Source organism: Bombus flavifrons, chromosome 7 (genome assembly GCF_040668555.2).
Source record: "Bombus flavifrons isolate JBK064 chromosome 7, iyBomFlav1_principal, whole genome shotgun sequence".
NCBI lineage: Eukaryota > Metazoa > Arthropoda > Insecta > Hymenoptera > Apidae > Bombus > Bombus flavifrons.
This window is the reverse complement of record NC_138448.1, coordinates 14,368,462-14,393,598: the sequence shown is the minus strand read 5'-3', so window position 1 is coordinate 14,393,598 and position 25,137 is coordinate 14,368,462. Positions and strand designations below refer to the sequence as shown.

Sequence of the window (25,137 nt, the reverse complement as noted above, 5' to 3'; positions counted from 1 at the left end):
AATTATGATTATGATGTTGTTGCGAATCATTACAACACACATTTGCGCATATGCATTTATCTTTTGTATTCTCTAAGCATACTATTTTATTTTTCTCAATGATTATATTCTCGCAAATATGTCAATCTATCAAATAATTGCATTTGTCCGGTCGCTACACGTATGCAGGTAAGTTTAATTGCCTTTAATAACCAATAATTAAACACGCAACTAAATTAATAACTAACCCGCTGTATAGTTTGAATATATATACTTCATGTTGAACTTCCTATTTCGTTAGTAAATCGAGGGTAAAATAATTCGTATAATTACGCGTTAGTATCTGATTAATAATAATGTAAATATTAAATATCTTCTTTCGTAAATAACAATGTTTGACGTCTTATAAATACGTAATACGTGAGAGAAAATACGTTTGTTCGTTTGTCTGAAAATTATATATAATAAACGTGTAAAAACGTTCAATTCTCAAGCTTCGAAATTATTTATCCAACTTTTTGCTGCGTTCATAATTGTCATTTTTGTCGTCCCGTACGTAATCTCTAGATTCTTACAGAACGATAGATTATCGACAAACAATCAAATTACCGGTATAAGGAATAAGAAAACGAGAAATAAAAATCAATGGTGTGAACGACTCCAGTGACTAGATAGCCGCCGTTCGACCCTAATTTCAGTCGGCGATACGTTTAGTAAATTCCGAGAAGAAATTACTCGCACCGTTCTCGTATTAATCCCGTTGCATGACAATGACCGTACAAGCGGCACGCTACTGCTTGCTCTTCCATTTCGGTAAACGCATGGCGGGAAAATCTGCTATGTAACCTCGAACGTGAACGTGATCACGCCGTGCGAACACGTAAATTCAAAACGATCCGCTGCTCATTCTGGTTAGCATCAATCGGCATGATGCGTCCCGCCTATTTGCGCTTCGTGCTTTTTCAATCGTGTTACGTGATCCGGAGGTCTGGTTAAAGGCAAACGTAAAGAATTTAGGAACTTCTGTCCCGCTATGTACATTGTTAGAATGAGAAAAAAGGGTAAATTCTGTCGATTTTATTCTTTGAACAAACGTCAATGTATCTTAACGAATAAAAAGTAACTCTAGAAATTAACTGTTTCGTTTGCCATATTTTTAGTTTCGCGTAGTCGCATCCTTTCGTCATACGTCTCTCTCCAAGACGAATCAGTTTCAAGCAAAGAAGAAGTTGAACAGACTCGAGCTCTAATTTTTAATCTTGAAGATATTTCTTTGATTTTGAGAAAAAAGAGTAAATTCTGTCGATTTTTATTCTTTGAACAAACGTCAAAGTATCTTAACGAATAAAAAGTAACTCTAGAAATTAACTGTTTCGTTTGCCATATTTTTAGTTTCGCGTAGTTGCATCCTTTCGTCATACGTCTCTCTCCAAGACGAATCAGTTTCAAGCAAAGAAGAATTTGAACAGACTCGAGTTCTAATTTTTAATTTTGAAGATATTTCTTTGATTTTGAGAACAAATGGACATTGAATGAAGCCGACTGTTGTTTAAACGAAGTATGCTATGGAGCTTGAAAGCCCAACGTTTCTTATCCGATTAAAGCACATTATTTAAATTATATCGACGAGTAGTCACCTTCATATTACGAACTATATAATCACATAATCTTTTCTCTTAGAATATAATCTTAAATATAAGCGATATAAGCTTAAGTATAATATTGCTTATATAACATTGCTTAAATATAAGCGATAAAACTTCATACACTCGAGCCAAACAATCGACTTATAGAAAACCAGGAGTGGAAAATCTCGCAATAAGACGCTCCTTAAGGAATCTTCAAATTGCTGGCTGAATAAAGAGTTTGAAATCCATCCTCTTTCCATCAGAAGTCGAATCACGCGTTATCTCCGGTATCATTAAACAACCAATGCAGCGATGGAAATTGCCGTCAGTAAGCGTTCTCCGGCGTCGCGATAAAAGTCCAACGGATCGGATAAATTCATGAATGTTAGATGCCTGTTGGCTCGAGAGGAACGCGCATTGATCCCTGAAACGTATCACAATTTCCGCAGCCAGACAGGGGTCGACTCGACTTCAGTCGATTCTGATGAATATTTAATTCACGAACCTCGATAAACGGTGTGCTAGCAGAGTCTTGGAGAAAAGCGTGAATTTTTTCCCTCCAAATGCAAGGATATTCCTTAAGCGGGATCTTTAGCTTCTAACGATGATTTGGATGAATAATTACGTGAAAAAATCAATATTTTTGGAGCGATGATTTGCCGATAATCAGAGTAGCTATACATCTATTATTTTCAAGTTTATCCGATATTGAATTTTGATCTTTTGTCAAATAAATTTTGGGATGTCGACTTGTATCGGTAAAGGTGCAAGAAAGCAGCTGGAGAAGGTGTTTTACATGATCGAACATTTGGTATACTAAGCCGATTAAACGTGAAATATATCCCTATGATAAAGTGTTAGTTTGGAGTGGGTAAAGTGGTACGAAGAGCGTTCTACAATTTAGCAAGGCTCTACGATTTATGATTCAGATTTATTGGTCTTTGTCAAGAGATCCGTGGTTCATTGATGCTCGTTAATTGATTGTGTTCAAGGATTTAATAGTTAATTTACCATACACATTTAGTACCATATTTTTCTGCATTATAATTACATCTTTTTCTGCGTATTAATTACAGTTCATAAGATTATGTTTCGATCGAAAAGATTATGTATTTATAGCTCGTAATATTGAGACGTGTAGTGGGTATTCGTCGATATAATTTAATTTTAAGTTTACGTAGAATCCATAACTTTAAATTAAGATCTGAACGTTCTTTTACAATTAATGTCGTAGATTTAGCTACTCGAGTATAGACAAGGAAGGTGGTGAAAAATTTCACTGTACCCTCAGTAGAGTATCAAATACATCCATTTTGTTAAAACTACAAGTGCCCATCTTAATGTTTCGATTTTCTTCGCTTTTGATCAAAAGCGATTTAATATTAATAAATACCAGAATCTTAGTATTAACGTTTCCCAATGCTTTTTAAATTATAATATTTAAAAAGTCTCTCATTCGTACACATTCCATAGTTCATAGAGAAATTCCTTTAAACGATTAATTCCATCGGAGGGGACACTCCATTGCCTTCGAACGAGTAATTGGAGGTACGACTGTCAAAACGATATACGAGTCACAGAAAATCGAGCATAGCGACTATGAAATGAAAATATTTATTTGAGAATCGACAAATCGCGACGCTCACGGCGATCGAACGATCGAGTATTTTCAACGTTTACCAATTACAAAGGAAAATAGCGAAATTTAGAATCACGGTGTAACGAACTTTCCAGCTGGAGAGCGCTGACTTCGCGAAATAACAACCAGTGTTCCGATTAAATTAGTTTTCGGTTCGCGTATGTGTCCCCGCAAACTGTAACAATATTTATCTCTGCACACACGTGAATTGCAGCATAAAAGGAAAGAGTGTCAACCAGACAGTTGGAAAACTGCGGCTGATAAAATACGCAGGGATAACGAAATTAAATGGATTATGTTTCGATCACTAAACGATTAATCGTATTATTATAAGAACGTAACAAACGATATCTTCCTAATGAAATTTTCATATTGTCAAATTTTTATTTTTAATTGTCTACTAATTTCATTTCATATTTAATTTTGAAATTTTAATATTTAATTAGATATCAATGTTCTAGCATTTAATTCCTCCTTATTAAAATACGTGGAAAAAGTGGTAAAACAAGAGTACCAAGAATATCAAAATTTCTCTAAAAGCACGAGCTTCTCTACACATGCTGTACCAAGGAGCCGCGATACTCTGCATGATTTCGCAATTACGAAAAATTTATGGAAGGTATAAAGCGACTTTGTGCGTTAAGAACGCCGCAGAAAAGGTTTCAGGACTGAATGACTTGGTTGCCCCGGCAGTTACTTTTAATTAGAGCGCTAGAAACGCTCTATCTTCGAGCGTTTAAAGAGGGAGAAAGCAGAACAGCGACTTAGCAGCAATTTTTACCCATTAAGACTGGAGCAAAAGCCCCGCGAGACTCGTTCTATGAAGAATAAGACGAAGATTTTCTTATACAGATCTTGTGTTCCTTTCGTCCCATTCTTACAAAACTTTTGCTTTCTCCTCTCTCATAATTACTCGAATATTCGATTCGCAATTATTCTCACCATTGTCATGAAAGATTTACTCTGCAGAAGGAGCAGAATAATTTCTTATCTTCCGATCTATTGTTTATTGATGAAATGCAGAATGTTATTCATAATAGGGTTCGACAGAAACGTAATGATAAAAGTGGATTTTATGGAAATTGTTTTAATATCAGTATTAATTTATGTCTCCGTTTTAACACAATTTATGGCGCATTGATACTTTTTTTGGAAAGATTTCAATAATTCTCATCAACATAATTTTCATATGAAATTAATACGTTTTGAAGCAAACGTATTTTGCGAGAAAAGTTATCCTATTTCATCACCCTACTTTTGATATACACGAAATTATTGAACTTTTGACAAGCATAACTTCAACGATATTTCCCTAATTTTTTTCATCGTAAAAGTTACGCTCTATCTAGCCAGTTGTCATTCTACTAAAGTTTCAGATAATATGTTATAATACTGTACGTATTTATAAATATGGCAATGATTTTTGCGATGATCGTTGATTGCCTCTTTCGTATATTGCATATTTCGTTTATTAATTTATCGCAATAAATATGAAAGTGTATGTAACGAGATACGAGAAACGGCCAAGTACTATTATTTTATCGCTAATTATTTACTAATTAATTATTAATTACCGTTTAACTGCAAGTAATTACATTAACGTCGACCTTGCAGAAAATTTGAAATATTCCAACAAAACGTCTGATCGGAAAGTAATATTCATGTTTTAACCATATTAAAACAGAAAATAAATTGATATTTTTCATTTTCAGTAATTTCTGATAATTTAAAACGATTAATATCGAACAAAATGTAATTACGAAATGTTTAATTTATTAGAATTGAAACACAGTCCACGTCAAAGAATTAATTACCATCGATATATGAAATTTTATCGTTCTTTGACACTCACCCTTCGACTGTTGCCATCCTTTGGGGTCAGATCCGAGGCCACCGTGCCGAAAATGGTTGGCTGTAACAAGAAACACATAGTTTCTAATCGATCGGAATTAATTTATGTAAAAACATTTCTACGTACACTATCGTTCATAGATATTCGGACGTTCTGATTAATTATATTAAGAATATATAAATTTGATCAGAGTGTTCAGATTCTTTCCTGTCAGTTTAGAAGATCATCCGTAATCTGACTTGAATTTGAATAAGATTGCTTAAACATTTTCACTTTACTCAAATGTATAAATTCTGATAGAATAAGTATACTATACACTTTATATATATTTTTATAAATACGTTAGACGATATTTTTTAATTTTTCCTTATCGCTACGAACTCTGCAAACAACTCAGTGAAATAATTATAACGAATAAAACCGCTGCAATTCTTTTTATTTGTAACTTCATAATTAGGATACATTTTATCAAAAATAAGCAAGCGTCCGAATATTTTTAAACGGTAGTGTATATAATTCTAAAGTAAGAAACTTCCAGGATAATACACGCGACACGACACAGACCATTTCCCCTGGTGTTTCGGAAATAGAAAATTTCGCGAAAGAAACGCGTTATCGGACGAAATTCGTAGAAGAGAAGAGAGTCGATTTAGGGAGGCCGGAAAAACTTCGGCGATCGACCATTAGAAAAGCGGCAATTATATCTCGCAGCTTTTAGGTGGCCAGGAATATCGTGCTTTTTGACATCGATCGAAGAGCTGTCAATTCGAAATAGAGGCATGATTTCCCTCCGTGAAATCGTCCGGATGTTACGGGCAAAACTGGGAATCCCGAAACGCGGCCTGTAAAAGCTGTCGCCTCGTAAATCTGCGGGATGCCATCTAGTTCGGTGGTTGCAGTCCAGCCATTAACTGCCCCTGACCGAGAAAATGCATTCGCCTAGTTTCATCGAACAAGGAACGAGTAAGGGGCAGAGGAGCCATGTAAAATATAAAAAAGGATGTAGAACGGAGTGGGAGAGGATAAGAATTACAGTCTGGATATATGGTTTATGTAGAAAAAGGAAACGGAAAGTGGGTGATTTAACGATGCAATTTCGCTTAATTCGACCCTCCTTCGGGGCAAGTGTATACCGAAGTAACAACTGCGATGTTTCATTATTTGCGCAATGGTTGGTAGTCGTACTTAGATGGCGTAACGTTTCTCAGAACTGGACACGGTTGGTTTTTGTGCATCATTATATTTTTACGAATGTAATTAAAAGATGGAATTTAAATAGAAAGAATGAAGTAGTATAATAACTACTCTGTTTTGAATATTTTATGTATGATATATTTTTGTATATTATATGCATTAGGTGGATTTTTACACCTTCAATTTTTCCACGAATAGATAAAAATTCGCAGTCTAGTGATAACTATAGAGTTTGCACGATGTACTTTATCGTTGAAGATAAAATTGTAGCAATTGTTAACGTTAGATCGTATCTTTTTCGTTTTAATTTATTGGATATTTTTGACGATATTACGAAAAAGTTTTGACAAAACTGTTGCGATACCTTTGGAATTTGTATGATATTCTGTTTGAAAATAAAGTCGTAACATGTGTAAACGATAGACTCCATGTTTGAAAAATTTTGTAGAAATTTTGTGTAATTTTATGAACTGATGAAACGACGTTACGTGTACTTAATTGTTTCTACTTTAAAATAAAGTTGCGGTAGATATAAATGTCGTACTGTATTTTTATTAAAAATTGTTGGAAATTTTTTTACGAATTTTGGTTGAAACGACGTTGCACGATGTTATGAAAAAGCTTTAATGAACGAGGAAAATGCAATTTTCTGATCAAGTATCAGATATCTACATGTATTGTAAATAAATATCACGTTAAATGTACGCATGAGCAAAATTAATAATGTCCATTTTTTAACATTCCTTTATATACATCTGGAATATTTATATTTATACATTTACGCACGTGCATGAGCGATGCTTCCTTCGATTTACACTTACCATTTTGCCTCGTTTATTTTTTAGCAAACAAATTACAGCACAGTCCTGGATTAAATTTTGAAAATCAGATAATTAAACGGTATTATCAATTAAATCTCTCGACCGAAAATCCATGTAGCTCCAAATTCTCATAAACAAAAAAATCTCATGGTATCGTCAATTCGGTATTCTAGACTTCAATTAAAATCAATCTTCCAAGCGAATCAATGGAATCGGAGCCAAAAAATGAATACGCTACATCACACGAGTGCTACTTTAAAAATCAATAATTCCGTGAATTCAAGGGGAAATAATTCCGTGAATTCAAGAGAGAATATTTCCAATCGCCACCACCGAAAGTATCTTGATCAAGCTAAAAGAAATCCAGATTCATTAAGCGTTTTTTTACTACCAGAATAACAATTTCCGATAATAATTATCGTTGTACGAGACAATAAACAGTAATTAAAAAGTACGTAACATGATCGCGAATTTTACATCGAATTTAAGTATTCGTGCTGTGGATAACAAAGGAATAGCAATAGAAAAGAATGCAAGAAATTGGATTTTCCATGAACTTCGCATAGATTTCCTTCATTGTCTTGGTGCCTGGGATATGATAATGATACTTAGAATAACAAATACATAGTATTATAAATATCGTCCGCTGTTTTCGACACGCTATGTACTAGCTAGTGATTATAAATTGAAAATAAAGGTATAAGTTGATCATGAAATACGAGCTTCGTGCATAGAACACGATTGTTCCGTCAGAAAATTAATCACGCATAATTTACCACGCTACTGTGTGCAAATGGCCACAAATCACCTAGCAGCACTCAATCAGCCTCGACTAATTTTCAGATGAATTGATTTGATCGACGATTATACAATCACGATTTCCCTCGTGACCTTTAAATGACCCATTTAAATGATCTTAAGTCCTAATGACGTAACCTCGATGAACCTGTGATCTTCAAATGGCTGCTAACGACACGACCTCAATGACTTCTACGAACCTACAAATGACCGTAGTGTTTAATTATGCTTTGTTTATAAAGTAACGCAATTTAAGTATTATGGAAAATACCGTAAGTTAATTTGCAGGATGTGTAAAGTCCATTTAATTCAATTCATCTGTTTCACATTCCTATTTAACGAAATATTCCTATTTAAAAAAATAAAATATATGATCGGCTGGCTTATAAACGATCACCAATGACAGAATCACAATATTGACCTGTAAGCTTCAAATAAATTTCAACGCAAATGATACGATTTCAATGATCTTCAAATAGTCGCCAATAACACGATCTCTCGAAAAATTTTCTTTTTCATTTCACGAACTAGATAATATGGAATACGAATATGGAGAGCATTGAATATGAGAACACAGTTAAAAGAGAAAATATAGTTAACGCGATTAATTATTTGTCGATGATGTGCTATTCTAATCCATTGGACATTCGCGATATTTACGCGAGATTTATCGTTAAATGACAGAATAGTGCAGCAGATTGAAACACGCAGTCCGATGTTGACAACAAACGACAATCGTAGTAACGCTATTGTTTGTAATTCCAAATGGGATCGAGTCAGTTGTGAATCGATTTGACGAATACCGAGTTCGTTAATTATGATGAATCGATGGATCAAGTAGTCAATTTAATAAAGCCTATTTCATTAACGAATTAAGGAAAATAATCTGTTCCTGTCTTCTCTAATCTCTTATCGACTTACGTAGCAGTGCTACGTTTCTTACAACATTACGCCCTATATCATCAGAGACAGAATTTATGCAGCAATTCGATATTTAAAAAACGAAACAGTAATAACTGTACCGATAACGATACCGATATCGTCGAACAATTTCTATGAATTATAAAATTAATATCGGATTTTTTCAACTACGTTTCTATAAAAATTTTTATGGTTCTGTGGAAACAGTGAATCGGCGTACGATAGAAAAAATAACTATTATCGTGTTCGGAATTGGTGGAACATCAGTGGAGAAAGGAGAGCGCGGGAATAGCACAATATCAAGCAAACAATTGCAGTTTGTAGCGCCGAATCAATATTGCGTTTCACATGGATAAATGGGACCACGGTGTATGTTCTGTATGCTACACGATGAATCGAGTTTTCCGTTATTGCGTGCATGTTATAGCAACTATGAAAATTAATTAAATCTCCGCGTCTCTACGCTTAGCATTATTTATCCGGTGTTTGTACAAATTTCAAAACATGTAACTCTTTGGATCAATGAACAGCGCGTTGCCACGGACCCAAACGACACAGTGAATTATGAAACCGTTTCTCTATGACGCATACGCTCGCTGCAATTGTAAATCAACGAGATTAAACGAGAACAAAAATCGTTGAGCCAATAAGACGACCATAATATCTTTTTAAAATGTAACTTTCATTTCGCATGGATTAAACATCCAAAGAGATATTTTCTTTTCCCAGTTGGTAGATTTCAATCGTTCTTTGTGAAAGCTTCCCATATAATTGAAAGATACGATACAATTTAATCCTCCGTAATTGGATCCTTTTCCTAAGAACGATAGAATTTTCCAGTTGATTACATTTTCATTAAGGAAATTGCAAGTAATAATTGTTATAAATGAATTACCCGATAACGACACAATGATATAATGATACAATAAAATGGGACAGTAACTAGTAAAATTATGCAGGTTCTAAATCACATGATATCATAGTGAAATCAATGTGAAAAATTCTCGCGGTATAAAAATTCGTTTGGAGTAATCGTTGTTAATATAAGTACACATTGTTATCGATTTCGAGTCAAACAGAACATTCCTATTGTCATTTGGATACGAACACTGTTGTATCCACTATACGGTTAAACACTGAAATTTCTAAAACGTTGAAAAAAGTCAAAAAACTGTTGGAAATCTCTCTTGAATCGAAAAATGCATGGCGCATTCTACAATTCGTCGGCGATATCAGGTGAAGATTCTAATGGCACTTTATAATTTATGACGTAACACGGTTAGGTACGACACGTCGAACGAGAAAAACAAGCCGAATCGATTCGAACAGTGGAACATCCGCAACACGGAATCCGCACTGAATCGCTTCCTCCTTATCTATATTCGCTTCGACGGATCGGTCAACAATCGCGACCCTGATTCAAAAAGGCGAGCAGGGAAAGGCTCGGCCAACTTTCTAGCAGAAATTTCTTCCAGGACTTTCTTCCCGTGCATATCGTTACTCATTGAATCGAATTACTTTTGATACGCGCGAGCAATTGATGCACGTCGTGACAATTGGTTTCACATTAGTCTGGTAGATCGTTTTAAGAAGATGTAGATTTCCACGTTTTCAATCTATTAACATCCGTATGACTTTGCTCTTTGTGTATAAAATTATGAAAATTCTTTTAAAATCTACCGTTTGAGTTGTTAATTCTAATTTTAGATAGACAATAGTTAATTAGGATTAAGTTGTTCGAGTAAATGAAATTATTTGATAATAAGACAACGAGATGGATTTTGAAGGTGTTATTAGCAAAACGTAGTTTGATAAGATCCTTCCATTTTTTAGCCGATCTAGCCGACGAATACGTTAGAAATGATACAAAGAGAAGAGAGTTTCATATAAAATGGTACAATCGAATCACTCAGCCGCATATTTGATTTCCAGGTTCCGAAGTAAGTGCAGTGCTGTTCTTTGCACTCCTCTTACCAGAGTGCATCCACTCCCACTTTATGTCAAATCCTTTGGAGAACACCCTGTCCACAAAGAACTCCATCGCTAGGGTTTTACGCGAAAAAATGCAATTTAGCATATTACACAGAGTTTTAATACTCGAGTGGTACATATGTATTTATCGAATTGGCACTGAGGAAGACGATCTGATATACGTATACACTAAGAAGATGAATATTTAAGTGGAATATAATACATTCTGCTAGTCATAAAAAAGTTAGCGAACGTATTCTCTGAATTATCCACTCACAAACAGATTCGATATTTTCCACATGAAATCTGATATAAAATATTGTATATAACCTGAAACATTGATTTCTAATTATTACGTTATAGATTCTTATCCAATCTCATATTTTTTATGAAAATAACTTAAAAAAATGCAATCGAAACAGGGATTTGTTTCAAGCATAAAAAATAATGAACATTTTATTTTGAACGTCTTCGATAGTAAAAGCTGATACATGTAATTATCGTTAACGCAATAAATGCAAACGACAAAACACTTGAATTATTAGCTTCGTGAAAGATGCTGGGTGCAGTTTATGAAACAATAATGAAAAAATTGGATTTTAACGTATCGGTCGAAATATTGAGACGATATCACAAACTCTACGTCCAAATGCAATTGTATAAAGAATGTAAGAGATGGTTTCGTTATCGGTATCGTGCCAATTCCATTTCTCTTTGTTCTTCGTCGAAAACCATCTACAATGGAAAGCTGTTCGACAGCGAAATCCAGGAAACAAATGAAAACAAATATTCGAAAATTCCTGGTGAAATTTTATTCTGCAAAGAAAGGTGCATGTCACAAATAGTAGAGCCATTTTTCAGATATAAAAGTTAACCAAATGAATGCTTTTCACGAAAATAACGATTAAGAGAATAAGAAATGTGTCTCTTCTTTTTAAATAAATTTCGTTAATCTTAGAAGTAACTGAATGATTAAGTGCAATAGTCATTAGAAGATATTGTATCAATATAACACAATTTAATAGAATTAGATATTTTACGAAATTTTGCTTGAAATTTTCTATAAAATAATTTTTTTGTGTGCATACCTTCTGCAACACTATAATGTGCAGTCAAATCAAACTTGTATTAAATACAACTAACAGATCATACTCTAGTAAAATTTTACGCCCAGTGGAATTTAGCGAATGAAACAAACTCTTCCATTTAATATCGGCGCACATTAACGAAATAATGGTTCTACTAAAAAGAAAGCAGTAACACATGGTTTGAAACTTAAGAAATAACGTAGCACCATGCGATTCTCTACGACCTCGAGTCTAAGTGGTTCTTTGAAACGGCTACCCCACTGGTTGGTTGTAAATCTTTCAGCTCGTTAAGTTATTCCGTGTTCCCAATGCAGAAGGCTCTCAAGCGGGTGATTAAGAGACTCCTTTGAGAATCCAGTAACCGATGTCCGTCTTATTTACAGAGTATTCCGGAGCCAGGTGTTCTGGGAAAAACTTGTGACGGTGACACGGAAACGTTTAAATCGACTGTGGACCATCATTTATGAATGAAAAATTGTCCAATGAAATTTTCAACCAGAATTCATGGGAACGAAAGTTTCCCGCACGATTATAGGTGGAATTCGCTGTAACGGCGTCGATAGTTTTTTGCGAATACCTCGGAAATTATGGCCGAACGATAGTCACGCGTGAAGGAGAAAGTTATTCAAAACGTTGAGCTTCACAACATATTCAAAAATCATCCAAATTGGAGATGACGTGGCTTTTTTACAGTTTCGTCGAATAAAATATTTGACAAATGATCGTTTAAACGATATACTGTCTTATTTGATATACTAAATACTATTTTGAAATAATTACGTGCTAATTTATTTAAATAATCAAATGATTTTTGTCGAATTATTTCGTTATTTAACTATCAAATGACACAATCTTGTAGTTAGATGTGATTGGACGTTTAGATAGATTTTTCTTGAAACAATGTGTCATATCGATATTGTCAGCTCTACATCCTTCTGAATTTTATTTAATTTATTTAATTTCGTATCGGACGAAAAACCGGTTCGTTATCGTTTCACTGCCATTAGAATTTTTTAACGAAATACATTTAATTATAGAACAAATACGCTTGCGAAATAGGAGAAACCATAGATATTGCCTTGGTTATCCGTGGTATAGATATAGCTAAAGGTAGAAAAGGAATGTGGTTTTCTGTTATAACGAGCTGAATATAATCTAGCAATCATCTCAATTAAGACCTTAATTATGAAATACGTCAATTAGTATTATATGCAAAATAATTACATTACAATGTATAGACATAAGATATAAGTATTGCGAATAATATGTAATTTTTGAAGAATATTAAATAAAAATGTAATATAGAAATAGTAGTCAAAGCTTGTTTATCCTTTAAATATTCTTAAATTTTCGTATGAATATCTCGGTTTGTTTGAAAAATACTGTTCACAGTAAAAATCGATAGATAGCTACCTATCTAAATTGATAATGTAAATATATACAAATATTTAAAAACCCTATCATTTTTTCATCGTATCAAATATAGTATTTGTTAGTTCTGGCTTAGGTTCGGGCATCTTATATATCAGTATATATATCTTCTCGCAACATACAAGGAGGTGAACAGATCTTGTTACTTTAATGTGAAATAAGGGGAAAACTGATAAACGAGTGATCTTCTCAGTGGCATGTCTGAACAAGAATTTCACGAAGCCGTTGACTCATGTCAGAAAGTTTAAAGAGAGGATATAAGAGTTAACGAGGCAAAAAGGGACACAAAGAAGGACTACAGACACGAGAGAAATGAAAATCCAATACCTGTGGGTCCGCAGCAATCTTGATGACAAGACTGCGAAGAATAGAATTTGCAGAAAACCGAGCAAAATAAGAGACGAAGTAAAGAAGGGTCATATTCGAACAGTACCACTGGAGGAAATATTTGAATTTTTAACAATTTTTAACTTGCCTGATTGATGAGATAAAATCATTCCTAATGACGGTCCTAATTTGTTCAAACGGTGTATCACTATTTTCAACAATTTTACCGATGGCTGCAGTTATTCTGTAACTAACATTCGTAATGAATGTTCGGAAAAGGAATGCTTTAAAAATGGCATTACGTGACACAATAAACTCGTATTTCTTATCGCAGCCATTTGAATTCTCGTTCGAAGTTTGTCACCATAAATTAAAGAAATCACCCAGCTACTAGTTCTTGTTATTTTCGCTAGAAGTACGACTCGATCGTTTCACGATTGTTCTCCAATAGTTCGCAACGGGTCGTAATGAGGACCGTTTGAAGGATACCTACGAAATCACTCGATAACAGCGTTGGAATCATCGTTATTCTCGAACCTCCTGTTCTCCCAAGTGTCCTGGTGGTTCAGAAATTCTGATGGTGAACGCTTCACGACAATGGACCAACGTCTACGGATTTTGCCCGATCCCTTTTTCTTATATTTTCTTTTGTCTTGTTCATTTATTTTAGTGTCGTTTTCTTCCTCCTCTTCTCCATCCTCCCTTTCGGAAAATTTCGTGCTTGCTTCGCAACTCTGCTGAATCGACGACCTGGATGTTTTTTCAAGGAATTTTAGTACCCGTCGATCGTTCCTAAAGCTTTTGCCTCACATTCATCCGCAATGCCTATAGGCTTTCCTTCGCAAACATCGAAAATGGATTTTTCACACTCGCACTTACCGATCGTTTCTAGATCGATCGTCAAAGCGCTCGGAGTTTCTTAATTTCGACAATTTTTACGCGATAATCGGCTTGGCCATTGAGTAGGTAAGATTTTCGAATATTTTACTATCTTTTTAAGAAAGGATCGAAACAACTCAAAATAAATATCTTTAATTTAGATATTATTTTAATTGAAATAACGTTTCGAACGACTGAGCACGCAATTCAACATACAACCCTTTGAAACGATTGCAATTTTACAGTGACTGAGAAATAATTAAACTGTACGAATTTAATTAATATTGTTTTTTGCCAGAAATAAACATCGCATCGTGGAAGAATACATAAAACAAAAAAAAGGAAATTCACTTCTCGTGGAAAAAATTTATCATGTTTTCGTAAATGTACAAACGCACACGTGACACAGTAATAAATTTACAAAATAAATTTCCGCCGGTCAAGAGACAAACAAATTTTCGATGCTCGAATCCGACGATCCTTGCAAAATGAATGTCCTATCTCCACTGGATTTCGGCATCGTGAATACTTTTTTTTTCAAGAGCGGAAAAAGGTGGGTGAAAAATATTTAAAAATAAAAATTAACGAGGGAACAACGTCGTTACGCGAAGTTACACGCGAAATATCGTAATTTCGAACGAGAAGAAAATAAATGATATATACAACTGATAATAACATTATGCATTTGATACGAGAATATAAAGTTGAAGCTTGATAATTTCACTCATGCGTAATAACACTTGCTTCTAATGAAAATAAACATTTGTTACTACTGCAACTTTACATCCGTTACAAATTAGTATGTGTTACAGCTTTGTATTATATATCGTGGTATGTTTAATAACTGAGAGCGAATTGCATTTTCTGTTCCATCAAACGCAGAGAAAATTTAAAACAGTCTATGACAAGAATCGTTTTTAATATCCTAAAAATTGAACGACGAACAAAGACGATAAAAAAATGGAATATTTTATTGAAACTAGAAACGAGAAATTGTGTAAATACATGGTAGATCCGAGGAGATTTTATTTGAAACAAAAATAAAAGATTGCAACCAGAAGCGATGAAATTCGAGATTAAATAACTTTTCAATTTAATTCCTTCTTTGAAATAAAGTAATAAATGGTTTTGTGTGTTAAATATTTAGTTTTATTTACATTTGAATTACAAACAATAAATTTGGATTATCTAATAGTGAAACAAACATATGCTCTTGGCATTACTCATAATTTGTTCTTGAATAAATATTTGATTAGATACTCGAAAGAGTATGTATATATGAAGCATTATAGGAAAATCTATGTTTTTGATGCAGATGATATATGCATTAGAATTAGAGATTATTTGAAAAACTGTTTCAGGAAATATTTATTCGGATAAAAAGCAAAATAAAAAGTTATTTTATTTGACAAGGAAGTAACGAAATAATTTAGAGAAAAGTCATTTATTTTTAAAAATATCTCATTTAAATAATATCGAATTATTGTACTACGATACACGTACACGCATACTTATGTACACCGCCTGTCGATTTTCATGGCGTAAAATTGTCAAATATTCTAAATTAACTTCGATAAATTTAGCGAACCATAAAATTGTATCGAACAAACTTCAACCATAAAAATATCGCCAAACCTGTTTTCAGCTTTAAATTGTCATTTATAAAATTCTCGCAAACCAGTCAAAATTCGGAGCAGAATTTTATTTCGTTCGATGATACACGATCGAAGTTTTCGAACGTACGAGAGAAATTGCTTATTCTCTGTTTACGGGCTTAATTATAGCTTTTTCAAGCCTAACGAGTACCCAAAACTCGAATTCCTTCTGCGCTTCTTATTTCTTTCGTTTCTTCCTTTTTTTCTTTATTTTTACGAGCTACTACTACCTTGTACTTGACGAGACTCCAGCAGGGAAATGTAAAAGCAGACGATCGTCGAGGAAAAATAGCGCTGAAAATAAAACGTTGTCCTGGCAGAATAAGCCACGAGAAGGATCGTCTCTAAAGTGGAAATCCCTGGGCACCGCAATAAATCCAACTGGAACGCTCAAAATTTGTTCCGTTTGACGTTGCGCGATTCTTTTTTTCTAGCGTTCGAGCCGAAGCTTGGAAGCCACTCACGAGAATTCTCGCGACTCGAATTTTCCTGATAAGTCGCTTAACGCGATCGATCCTTTCATTCATCACCTTATCATAGTTTCAATAAAATATTGCTTCGTGCTTGCGTTTCTTATTAACCTATCGCTTCTTCAAAGAGAAACTATGTTTCTTGTCTTTCTGTGGTAAAATTTCTGTTGCTTTATTTCGTGAAACTCGCGAGACTTTGACTACTGATAGGCTCAACAAAATTAATAAAAAGTCATTCCAATGTACTTCACTATGTATATAATTGATAAACAATTGCGATATCGCTATATATTTTTCAGAAAGATTAAGAAAGTATTAAAATTTTTCAATCTCGAATAACTGGCATATTTTATCGCGATATTATTACATCATTAATGAACAATTATTATTACTATCATTTCACGCGTAATGATTTCAATACAAAACATCAATACGTTCTTATTAGGAGTAACATTAAAGATATTCAATTCTTCGATAAACTTAGTGGCCTATACGTAACACGCTATTTTCATACGAAATACGATATAAATTAAAAAGAAAATATGTCGTAACAATCATCAGGATTTTTCAGATACTTCTAGCAATCTGATAGATAAACGCTATCCGTTTCAAGCTTTGCCAATATCTTTCTCTCAATCTCTTTCTCATCTTATTCAAACCGTTTCGCGTACACACGTAATATATTCGTAAAAGATGTCCACGAATGTTCGAATATTTTCACAAGCCTGTACATGTACCCAATCCGCAAAAATGTTTACTTCGTTTCTTAACATCGATAGTTTTCCAACTTTAATGTCATTCACTTAACGCAGTTTCGTTCGCGCGCGGGGCTTGCCCGGAGCCTTTGTCGACGTTACAATCCCCTACCTCTCAATTCATCGAAGTCGCAACGAAATTTCCTTTTCCCCGAAAAACCCGTCAAACGAAATTTCCGTCTACAATAACCACAAAGAGTCGGTTCCAGGGAGTGAAGAACGCGTCCCCTGTTGGAATCGGTCGATTTAGCAAAAGGAACCAAAGGGGAAACGAGAAAGGGAGACAGAGGGAAAAAAGAGGGAGAAAAATCGTTTTAGAGGCGCGTAATGGAGAAACCAGGCTGACGATATTTACTCGCGATGGTATTTCGAATCCCTGTGCCCGGATTTACATCGCGACCCTGAGAACCCGTCTTTCGAGCTCGTGAAGAAGTCGTAAAGCGTCCACGACGCTCCATCTTCCTATCTATTAGGCACCTCTTTGCACCTCGTAACCCATCTCGTTTGATTTCATGGTATTACGATTATACGGACCTCCACGAAACTCGAGCATCTCTTAAGAAAATAGAGGTTGTTTCTCGTGGAGCGAATTCCAAGTCCGATGTGCTATTCCTGAGTGAAATGATTTTCTAACCACCAGTGTCGATCATAATTACAGAGTGAGTCGCGAATGCATGTCCATACTTGAGGAACTGAATCCACATGCTAGCAAACTACGAACTAGTAAAAAGTAAAAAACGTCGTATGAACATATATGTACCTTCTACGTGCCATAATTTGCCAGTTATGAATGATTAAAGAAAATATTCCAAGTGTCCGCCTCGTGCCTCAATAGCTCAATAGCCTCGTGCTACTGCACTGAGTGTATATACTTGCTGGAAAATACATTCGTGAGACGATTTTATTCATTTTAGTGTATATATTCACACTTTGAAACGTGGACATGATTCACCCATTCGCGTTTACGATTCACCCTGTATTAAGATGTCGATACTGTTATTTTATTCATATCATACGTTGTCATATAATATAAAATACCAAGTAAAGTGAAATTTTAGATATCAAAGTTTCACGACGATTGTCAGTTTCAGGTCCGCTCCGAAGAAGGAAAGCCGCAATGTTCACGAAATTTCGAAACAAAGCGCGATGCACGGTCGAAAGCCGAAGAGCCACAAAGGCGTGAAAATAAAATTTGTTACAATTTTCCAACGAATGTGTAACTTCGATAGAACGTCCGAATCTATCAAACTAGATACATAGAGTGTGCTATCGATAAATCAAATTTATATCAGGTCTGTAAATATGAAACCGGAATTTGCCTATAGATGGTCCTAGCTGATAATGTAGTTATCACTAAACTGCGTCACTGATGCCAAAAGTCTTTGTTGACATCTCACAAACATTTTCGATTCAGAACAATACAAGTTTCATACAACAGCATAGTTTGTAATAGCGATAAACATGTCAAATTTTGTGCCTGGAAACTACGATTTGCGGACAGCATTGATTTTCTGTTACCATTTGAAGAAAACTGCTGCAGAATCGCATCGAACGCTTGTCGAAACTTACGGTGAGCATGCTCTTGGTAAATCACAGTGCTTTGAGTGGTTTAAAAAATTCAGAAGTGGCAATTTTGACGCGAGGAACGAAGAACGTGGAAGACCATCGAAAAAGACCACCGAGCTGTTAAAACCTGGTGAAACCGTTAATACTGAGCGCTACCGACAACAAATGATCGATTTGAATCAAGCTTTGCGTGAAAAACGACCAGAATATCAAAAAAGGCAACACAAAGTAATTTTGCTTCGTGATAATGCAGCATCGCATACAGCAAAACCGGTCAAGGAAACGATCGAAGCGTTCAGTTGGGAAATACTTTCGCACGCAGCTTACTCACCAGACTTGGCTCCGTCCGATTACTATTTATTTGCATCGATGGGACACGCACTTTCTGACCAGCACTTCGCTTCTTACGAAAATGTACGAAAATGGCTCGATGACTGGTCTGCCTCAAAAGAGCGATAGTTTTTTTGGCGTGGCATCCACCAATTGCCAGACAGGTGGGAAAAATGTATAGCTAGCGATGGGCAATACTTCGAATAAAATATTTTTAATCATTTTCATACAATAAACGTGTATTTTCTATACAAAAATTCCGGTTTCATATTTACATGCCTGGTACATTTACAAGAGTAACGTATAGCATTTGGAGAGCAAATCGTGGAAGAGAGCACGAACTGGGAAACTCGAATTTAATGTTAGTGCAAGTAGAAGCCTGTTCTCGATCCGTGGACACGATTTTCGCGATGCTCGGTAAGCGTCGAGCACTTTAAGGCCATATTTCGTGGCTCGTTTGATTTGCTAGCCCCGTGCTTGTCGCGGAACGACGCGATAAATCTCCATGAGCCGGACGGATGTCCATTGTCGCAGCGATCGTGACGAGATTTTGGCGTCGACGCCAATATTTCGGCCAGACGCGGTTCCTACATAGTTTGCCACGCCGTCTATTAATTATTAAAGTGATAACACCGATGCAGCGCGGTACGTTGTTTCCCGTTTGTCGCTTCGTGCGACCTCATTCCTCCGAATGCAAGAACTTTGAGTGGATTGGTTATTTGTCGGACAGACTCGACTCCGTTTAAGCGGATTGAATCCTTTAACTTTTTTATATCTTAGTATCTGAGAAATTTCTATCAGCGTGATAATCCAGATTGATAAAGATAAAGCGATTTCGAATGGATTAATTCTAGGTTCTCCGCATAAAAATACGGTAGAAGGATCGTTTGCAGCAGAGTTAAAGCAGCATTAAAATACAGAGGATCTACGAAACCAGGTTGAATTATAAAAATTTGAAAGAAAAGAGCGATATTCGAACTATTTATCATTTTGCATCCGACGTCTCGTTTTATAATTATACTTTGATTCGTTCGTCGATGTAACTTCATATTTCTATTTCTCGACGAATTTGAAATAACTACGTTTACTGGTATCGTATTTTTAGAGTGTGTCACAATGTTGTGCTTGTCAGTGAAATCAATTTTCCATGCAATGAATATTTCCTCGTGCGTACACGGGATTTATTTATTTCCCAGTACAATAAAAACTTCGATCACAAATTCCATTTCGTTCTATAGTCACCGCAAATGTACACATAATACGATGTGTAGCTTTGCATAAGGATCCGAACAAGATTCTCCTTCTCTTCCTCCTCCTTCTTTCCGTTTTACGAGCGGCGATATTTCACCGAAAATAGATCGCATTGCGAGATTCCAGCTCATACAGCTTGTATACATCATACATATTAGTCAAACATACTCGACACGGCACAGACAATATCCACTATCGACCGAATTTCAAGTACAACTTTCTTGAATTACATTTACAAAGTACGAAATCATTCGTCATTCAAAATCCATTTTTTTGTGAATTTTGTAATACTACGCAACGATGGAACATATTGTTTTACTTATTATGCATGGAATACTAACATCTTTAAGAAGAAATTTAAAAAAACAATAAACTACAGCAATATTGTATCTTAGTATACAGATTTAAGATTTATATCAGTTAATTATCCAAGACGCTTTGTGTCGATAAATTGATGTTCGAATATGTTCCCTTCCTGAGGAAAAACTTAGAGCGTAACACGAATTAGCACGTAACATGGTAAAAGGCCTGCGAAGAAAACAAGTTAAAGCGAAACAAGAATAGCATGAATGTTAATTTTCTTCGCGTCAATTTATTTGGTCATTCCAACGAACGAAGGTTAAGCCATAATCAAATACAATACTTCAAAGAAATCTACTGTATATACTTATTTGAAAGATTTTCCACTGAAATATCAACTAATCAAATTTTCAGCCCGAGTTTATCGAAAATAAGGTCTTCAGGGATATAAAGCACTAAAAGGCGAACTTAAAATACCTTCGCTACGACTCTACTATTCGAAAGCTTATTTACATTTACATTACTCTATTTATATTTTATGTTTCTCAAGGAACTTCGATCGAAGGAAGAAATATTGACTGAAGTATCTTATTTAGCTACAGGTGCATTATTAGGAAATTTGTTAACGTGAAATAAAACGAGAAATGCACAATACGAAAAGAAACAAGTCTTCGTAAAAAATCAATTAAATTTCGATGGGTTACTGTAGAGACGATAAAATATTTATAAAACGTCTGACAAAGAAATAGAAAATTTTGGAGGAACGTAATGCAATTCTGAAAAGCGAAATCAAATCAAGCGTAAAAAGTGAAAATGATAAAATATTCCGATGAAATTGCTACGTGGATATAATTTTAAAGGACCGTGAAATATAAATCTGTTAAATCTGTTTCTCTCAATAAGGGAAAGGAAAAATGATAGAAATGATTCTGACGAAGAGCAGGAAATTATGATAAAAAGAAGACACTATTTAATGGTAACGTTTGATGTTAATTTTCACTAAATACGGAGTAGAGACAAGTACAAATATTCTTTCAATAATAATCTCAAATGAAAAGAACGTGAATGGAAACGAGTTATCAGTATTGATTAACACGATATTCGTTCTAGTTAGCGAGTTGTAACTCAAGTAATATGTACGTGAAAGTATTACGATTTTATAAACGTTGCACATGGAGCGAAATTTCATTGAACTGTCATTGAAAAATTAGTAAACCGCGATTAATATTTGTATCTGGTAAAGAACTGAGGGATATCCTCTTTTTTCGTTATATCAAATTCGTATCAAAGTAAACGCCTATCATTCCGCTGGAACAAATATTCTATTAATATTTTGAATATACCGTAATCATAACGAGACGAGTGTAATGAAATGTCGTATCTAAAATTACTTGGTTCACTTAACAGGCTTCATATACCTTGGTACTTGTAATGAGATATAATATGAAAAAGAATCAGAGCTACGCTAATTAATTCGAATCGAGTGAAATATACGCAAGCGTGCGTGCAATTGCCATCGAGAAGATGTACGTTTCGTTCATTTAATCAAACAAAATGATTTCTAATTAATTTCTAATTAATTTTAATTCATTTCTAATTAATTTTATCGATCTCGTCCGTTTAAGTAATGACACCATATTTCAGTTTAAAACTGAATAGATTCACGCGTATGTGTATATTTTCCTCTGAAGATTAATCTCTGATTAAAAAACGGAAGTGTTCAATTTCTGTGTTTTAATTTACGATCTTAAATCCCGTCCGTTTCATTATATTCAATATTCCTCGTATTCCGGTTGTAAACTTGCTGGAAGGACAAAACGAGGAGAAAAGATACATAAAAATAGTATTACGGATACTTTATACCGGTTGCATTTTAATCCAAAGTGTATCGCAGGCTGCATCGGCTTATCGTAATCGTACTTTATACGAAGCAAGGCCCGTTTGCTTCAAAGATTTTCCGTTACATCGACGGAAAAACTGTGAAAGCAGTCACGGTTCGCCAAAGGCGATTAAAACTGTTCTATTTGGAAGCGTGTGAGCGGAACGACGACGAATCGATCGACTGTCGACTTTTGTGGCTGAATTTAGTCGACCGTGCCCGACATCACAGCGCACGGAATGAATTCTAAATTGCCGCGTCGCATACATACGTGTAAGCCTTATTTGTCCGGCAGAAGAGGCGAAAGTAAATCGAACGTGACGCATAAACGGCTTGTAATTTGCGGTAAATGGAATGGCGTGGAATTCTGACACGATACATACGCAAGGGTATTTAGTATGCGAATTGCGTTCTAACGCTTTGTATCAAAGTATCGAGAGACGATTATCCTGTAACCAGTTACAAAAAAAAAAAAAAAAAAAAAAATGAAATATGAATTTATTTCCGCAAAATGCGTATTTTGTACGATGATCAAAAGCACGGGATAAAGAATTACTCTCGTTGAATTTTTTAATATCTGTATTGAACAACTTGGGATTTAATTCAGTTATCGAACGTTAGGGAGATGGTATGGAACAACCTAATGGATTTAAATATTAAATAAATTTAAACCAAATCTCGGTTTGTAAGAAACGAATAATATTAGTTTATTTGTGTCAAATTAACGTAATTGGTATTATCCTGCGTATAATCAACGTTATCGGTATCTTTAAGTATTCGAAAGAGTGACAAAAACATATTTTTGATTGGTATTTGATCTCAAGATGAAACAGGAAGATAGTCTTCACGTGGAATTGCTTATCAACGTATTACATTTTTAAAATTCTCTTCTATAAAGGACGAAAAAAGAATTTATCGTGTGTTTCACCTATGATAGCTTCATATTCGACATAAACTTCGCATTTTCCATTCGCCACGCGTAATAAGAAACCTCCGCATTACCCGTGACGAGATCACTCAATGCAAACAATCTCGAACAAACAAACAAACGAGAAATCAAGTCAAACATTACGATCCTAGTTCAGGATCAGAGACGTTAAAATTCTCCTCCATAGACGGTCTGACAGAGAGAAATCTCGCGATAGAACCACCGAAGGAGCACCTAAGTCTCCTAAATCACGAGGAAGCGCGGAAAAATCGTTAGCCCGTGTCCTGAGAGAAAAGTTAGAGAATCCGTCTGGCAAACACAAGTTCCGCGCGAAGCAGCTGTATTATTCACGGAAACGGAGGCGAGAACGGTACGAAGAGGAACAGGGCGAGAACGGTACGAAGAGGAACAGGGCGAGAACGGTACGAAGAGGAACAGGGCGAGAACGATGAAGAAACGTATACGTCAGCAATGCCGGAAAGTATCGAACAAATCGTCGTTTTATGCCGTTCGCGGATATAAATAAAACTGAGCTCGCGAGATCATGGCTCAAGTTCGATCGTAAAGACTCGATATTTCGAGGTCCTTCTGAGAGACCGGAAAACGTCTCTTCACGGATATATTGTCCCAGATACCGCGTGCCGATTTTCCTCTCCCTCCTCTTTTTATTTCACCATCTACCGGATTACGTCGACGTGTTTGTAGTTCGCTTAACCTTCCCGCAAGTGTTGATCTTAAAAATTGCATCGTGGATCGCTGTGTATCAGTGATTTTCATTTATATTATTTGCTATTGCGTCGATTTTTGTCTGAAAATTATGGGAATATACGAAAAATGTTTAATTCTATTAAAATACATATTTATCGTATTAGTAAATATTATTTGATTTAATTAGTTAAAATTACGTGCTTCGGTAGTTAGATATTTACAAACGGCTCAGGTGAGATACAGTAATTGCAAAACAGGGTAAGAGTTGAATAGCGAGAGAGGCATTAATTAATTGCTTCTTGAGTGCTGGAATCAACAAAGGTAAGCATTATTTCTGAGAGCTTCCCTTTCCTCCGTTGCTTCCTTCCTTACTTTCTCTTTCCTTCCTTCTCTATTTTCCGCTTCCTCCCTTTACTTTCCCACCCAACTTCCTTCCTCGTCTTCCTCTTCTTGCTTATCCTCCCCCTTTTCCTAGCCTGTCGTAAATTCTTCTTATTCGTCTGAGAAATATTTACGATATATGTTCCTCCTTAATCCCAAGAGATACGCACACAGGAGGATTTATTACTAATATACATATCGGTTACTCGTCGTCGACAAACTTCACGACATGCCGATTTGGAAATATTTTTGAGAAAATGTCGCATATATCTGTCAGATCAGTCGTAACTTCCACGTGTTAACCTGACCGTATATAAAGTTTGTTTCAGGAATAATGCGAAAAAATGTCGACGCGAGCGTGGCAATTTAAAAAAAATTGAGCGGGA

General features: G+C 35.1%; 1 protein-coding gene across 1 annotated transcript in view; it reads right to left on the bottom strand.

Moving 5' to 3' along the window:
* LOC138181961 (uncharacterized) overlaps nucleotides 1-25,137 on the bottom strand; it is a 562,178-nt gene that overhangs the window by 356,794 nt on the left and 180,247 nt on the right. The window contains exon 3 of the mRNA XM_069117380.1: nucleotides 5,099-5,158. Within this exon, the coding sequence (XP_068973481.1) occupies nucleotides 5,099-5,158 (60 nt within the window). The remainder of the gene's footprint in view (nucleotides 1-5,098; nucleotides 5,159-25,137) is intronic.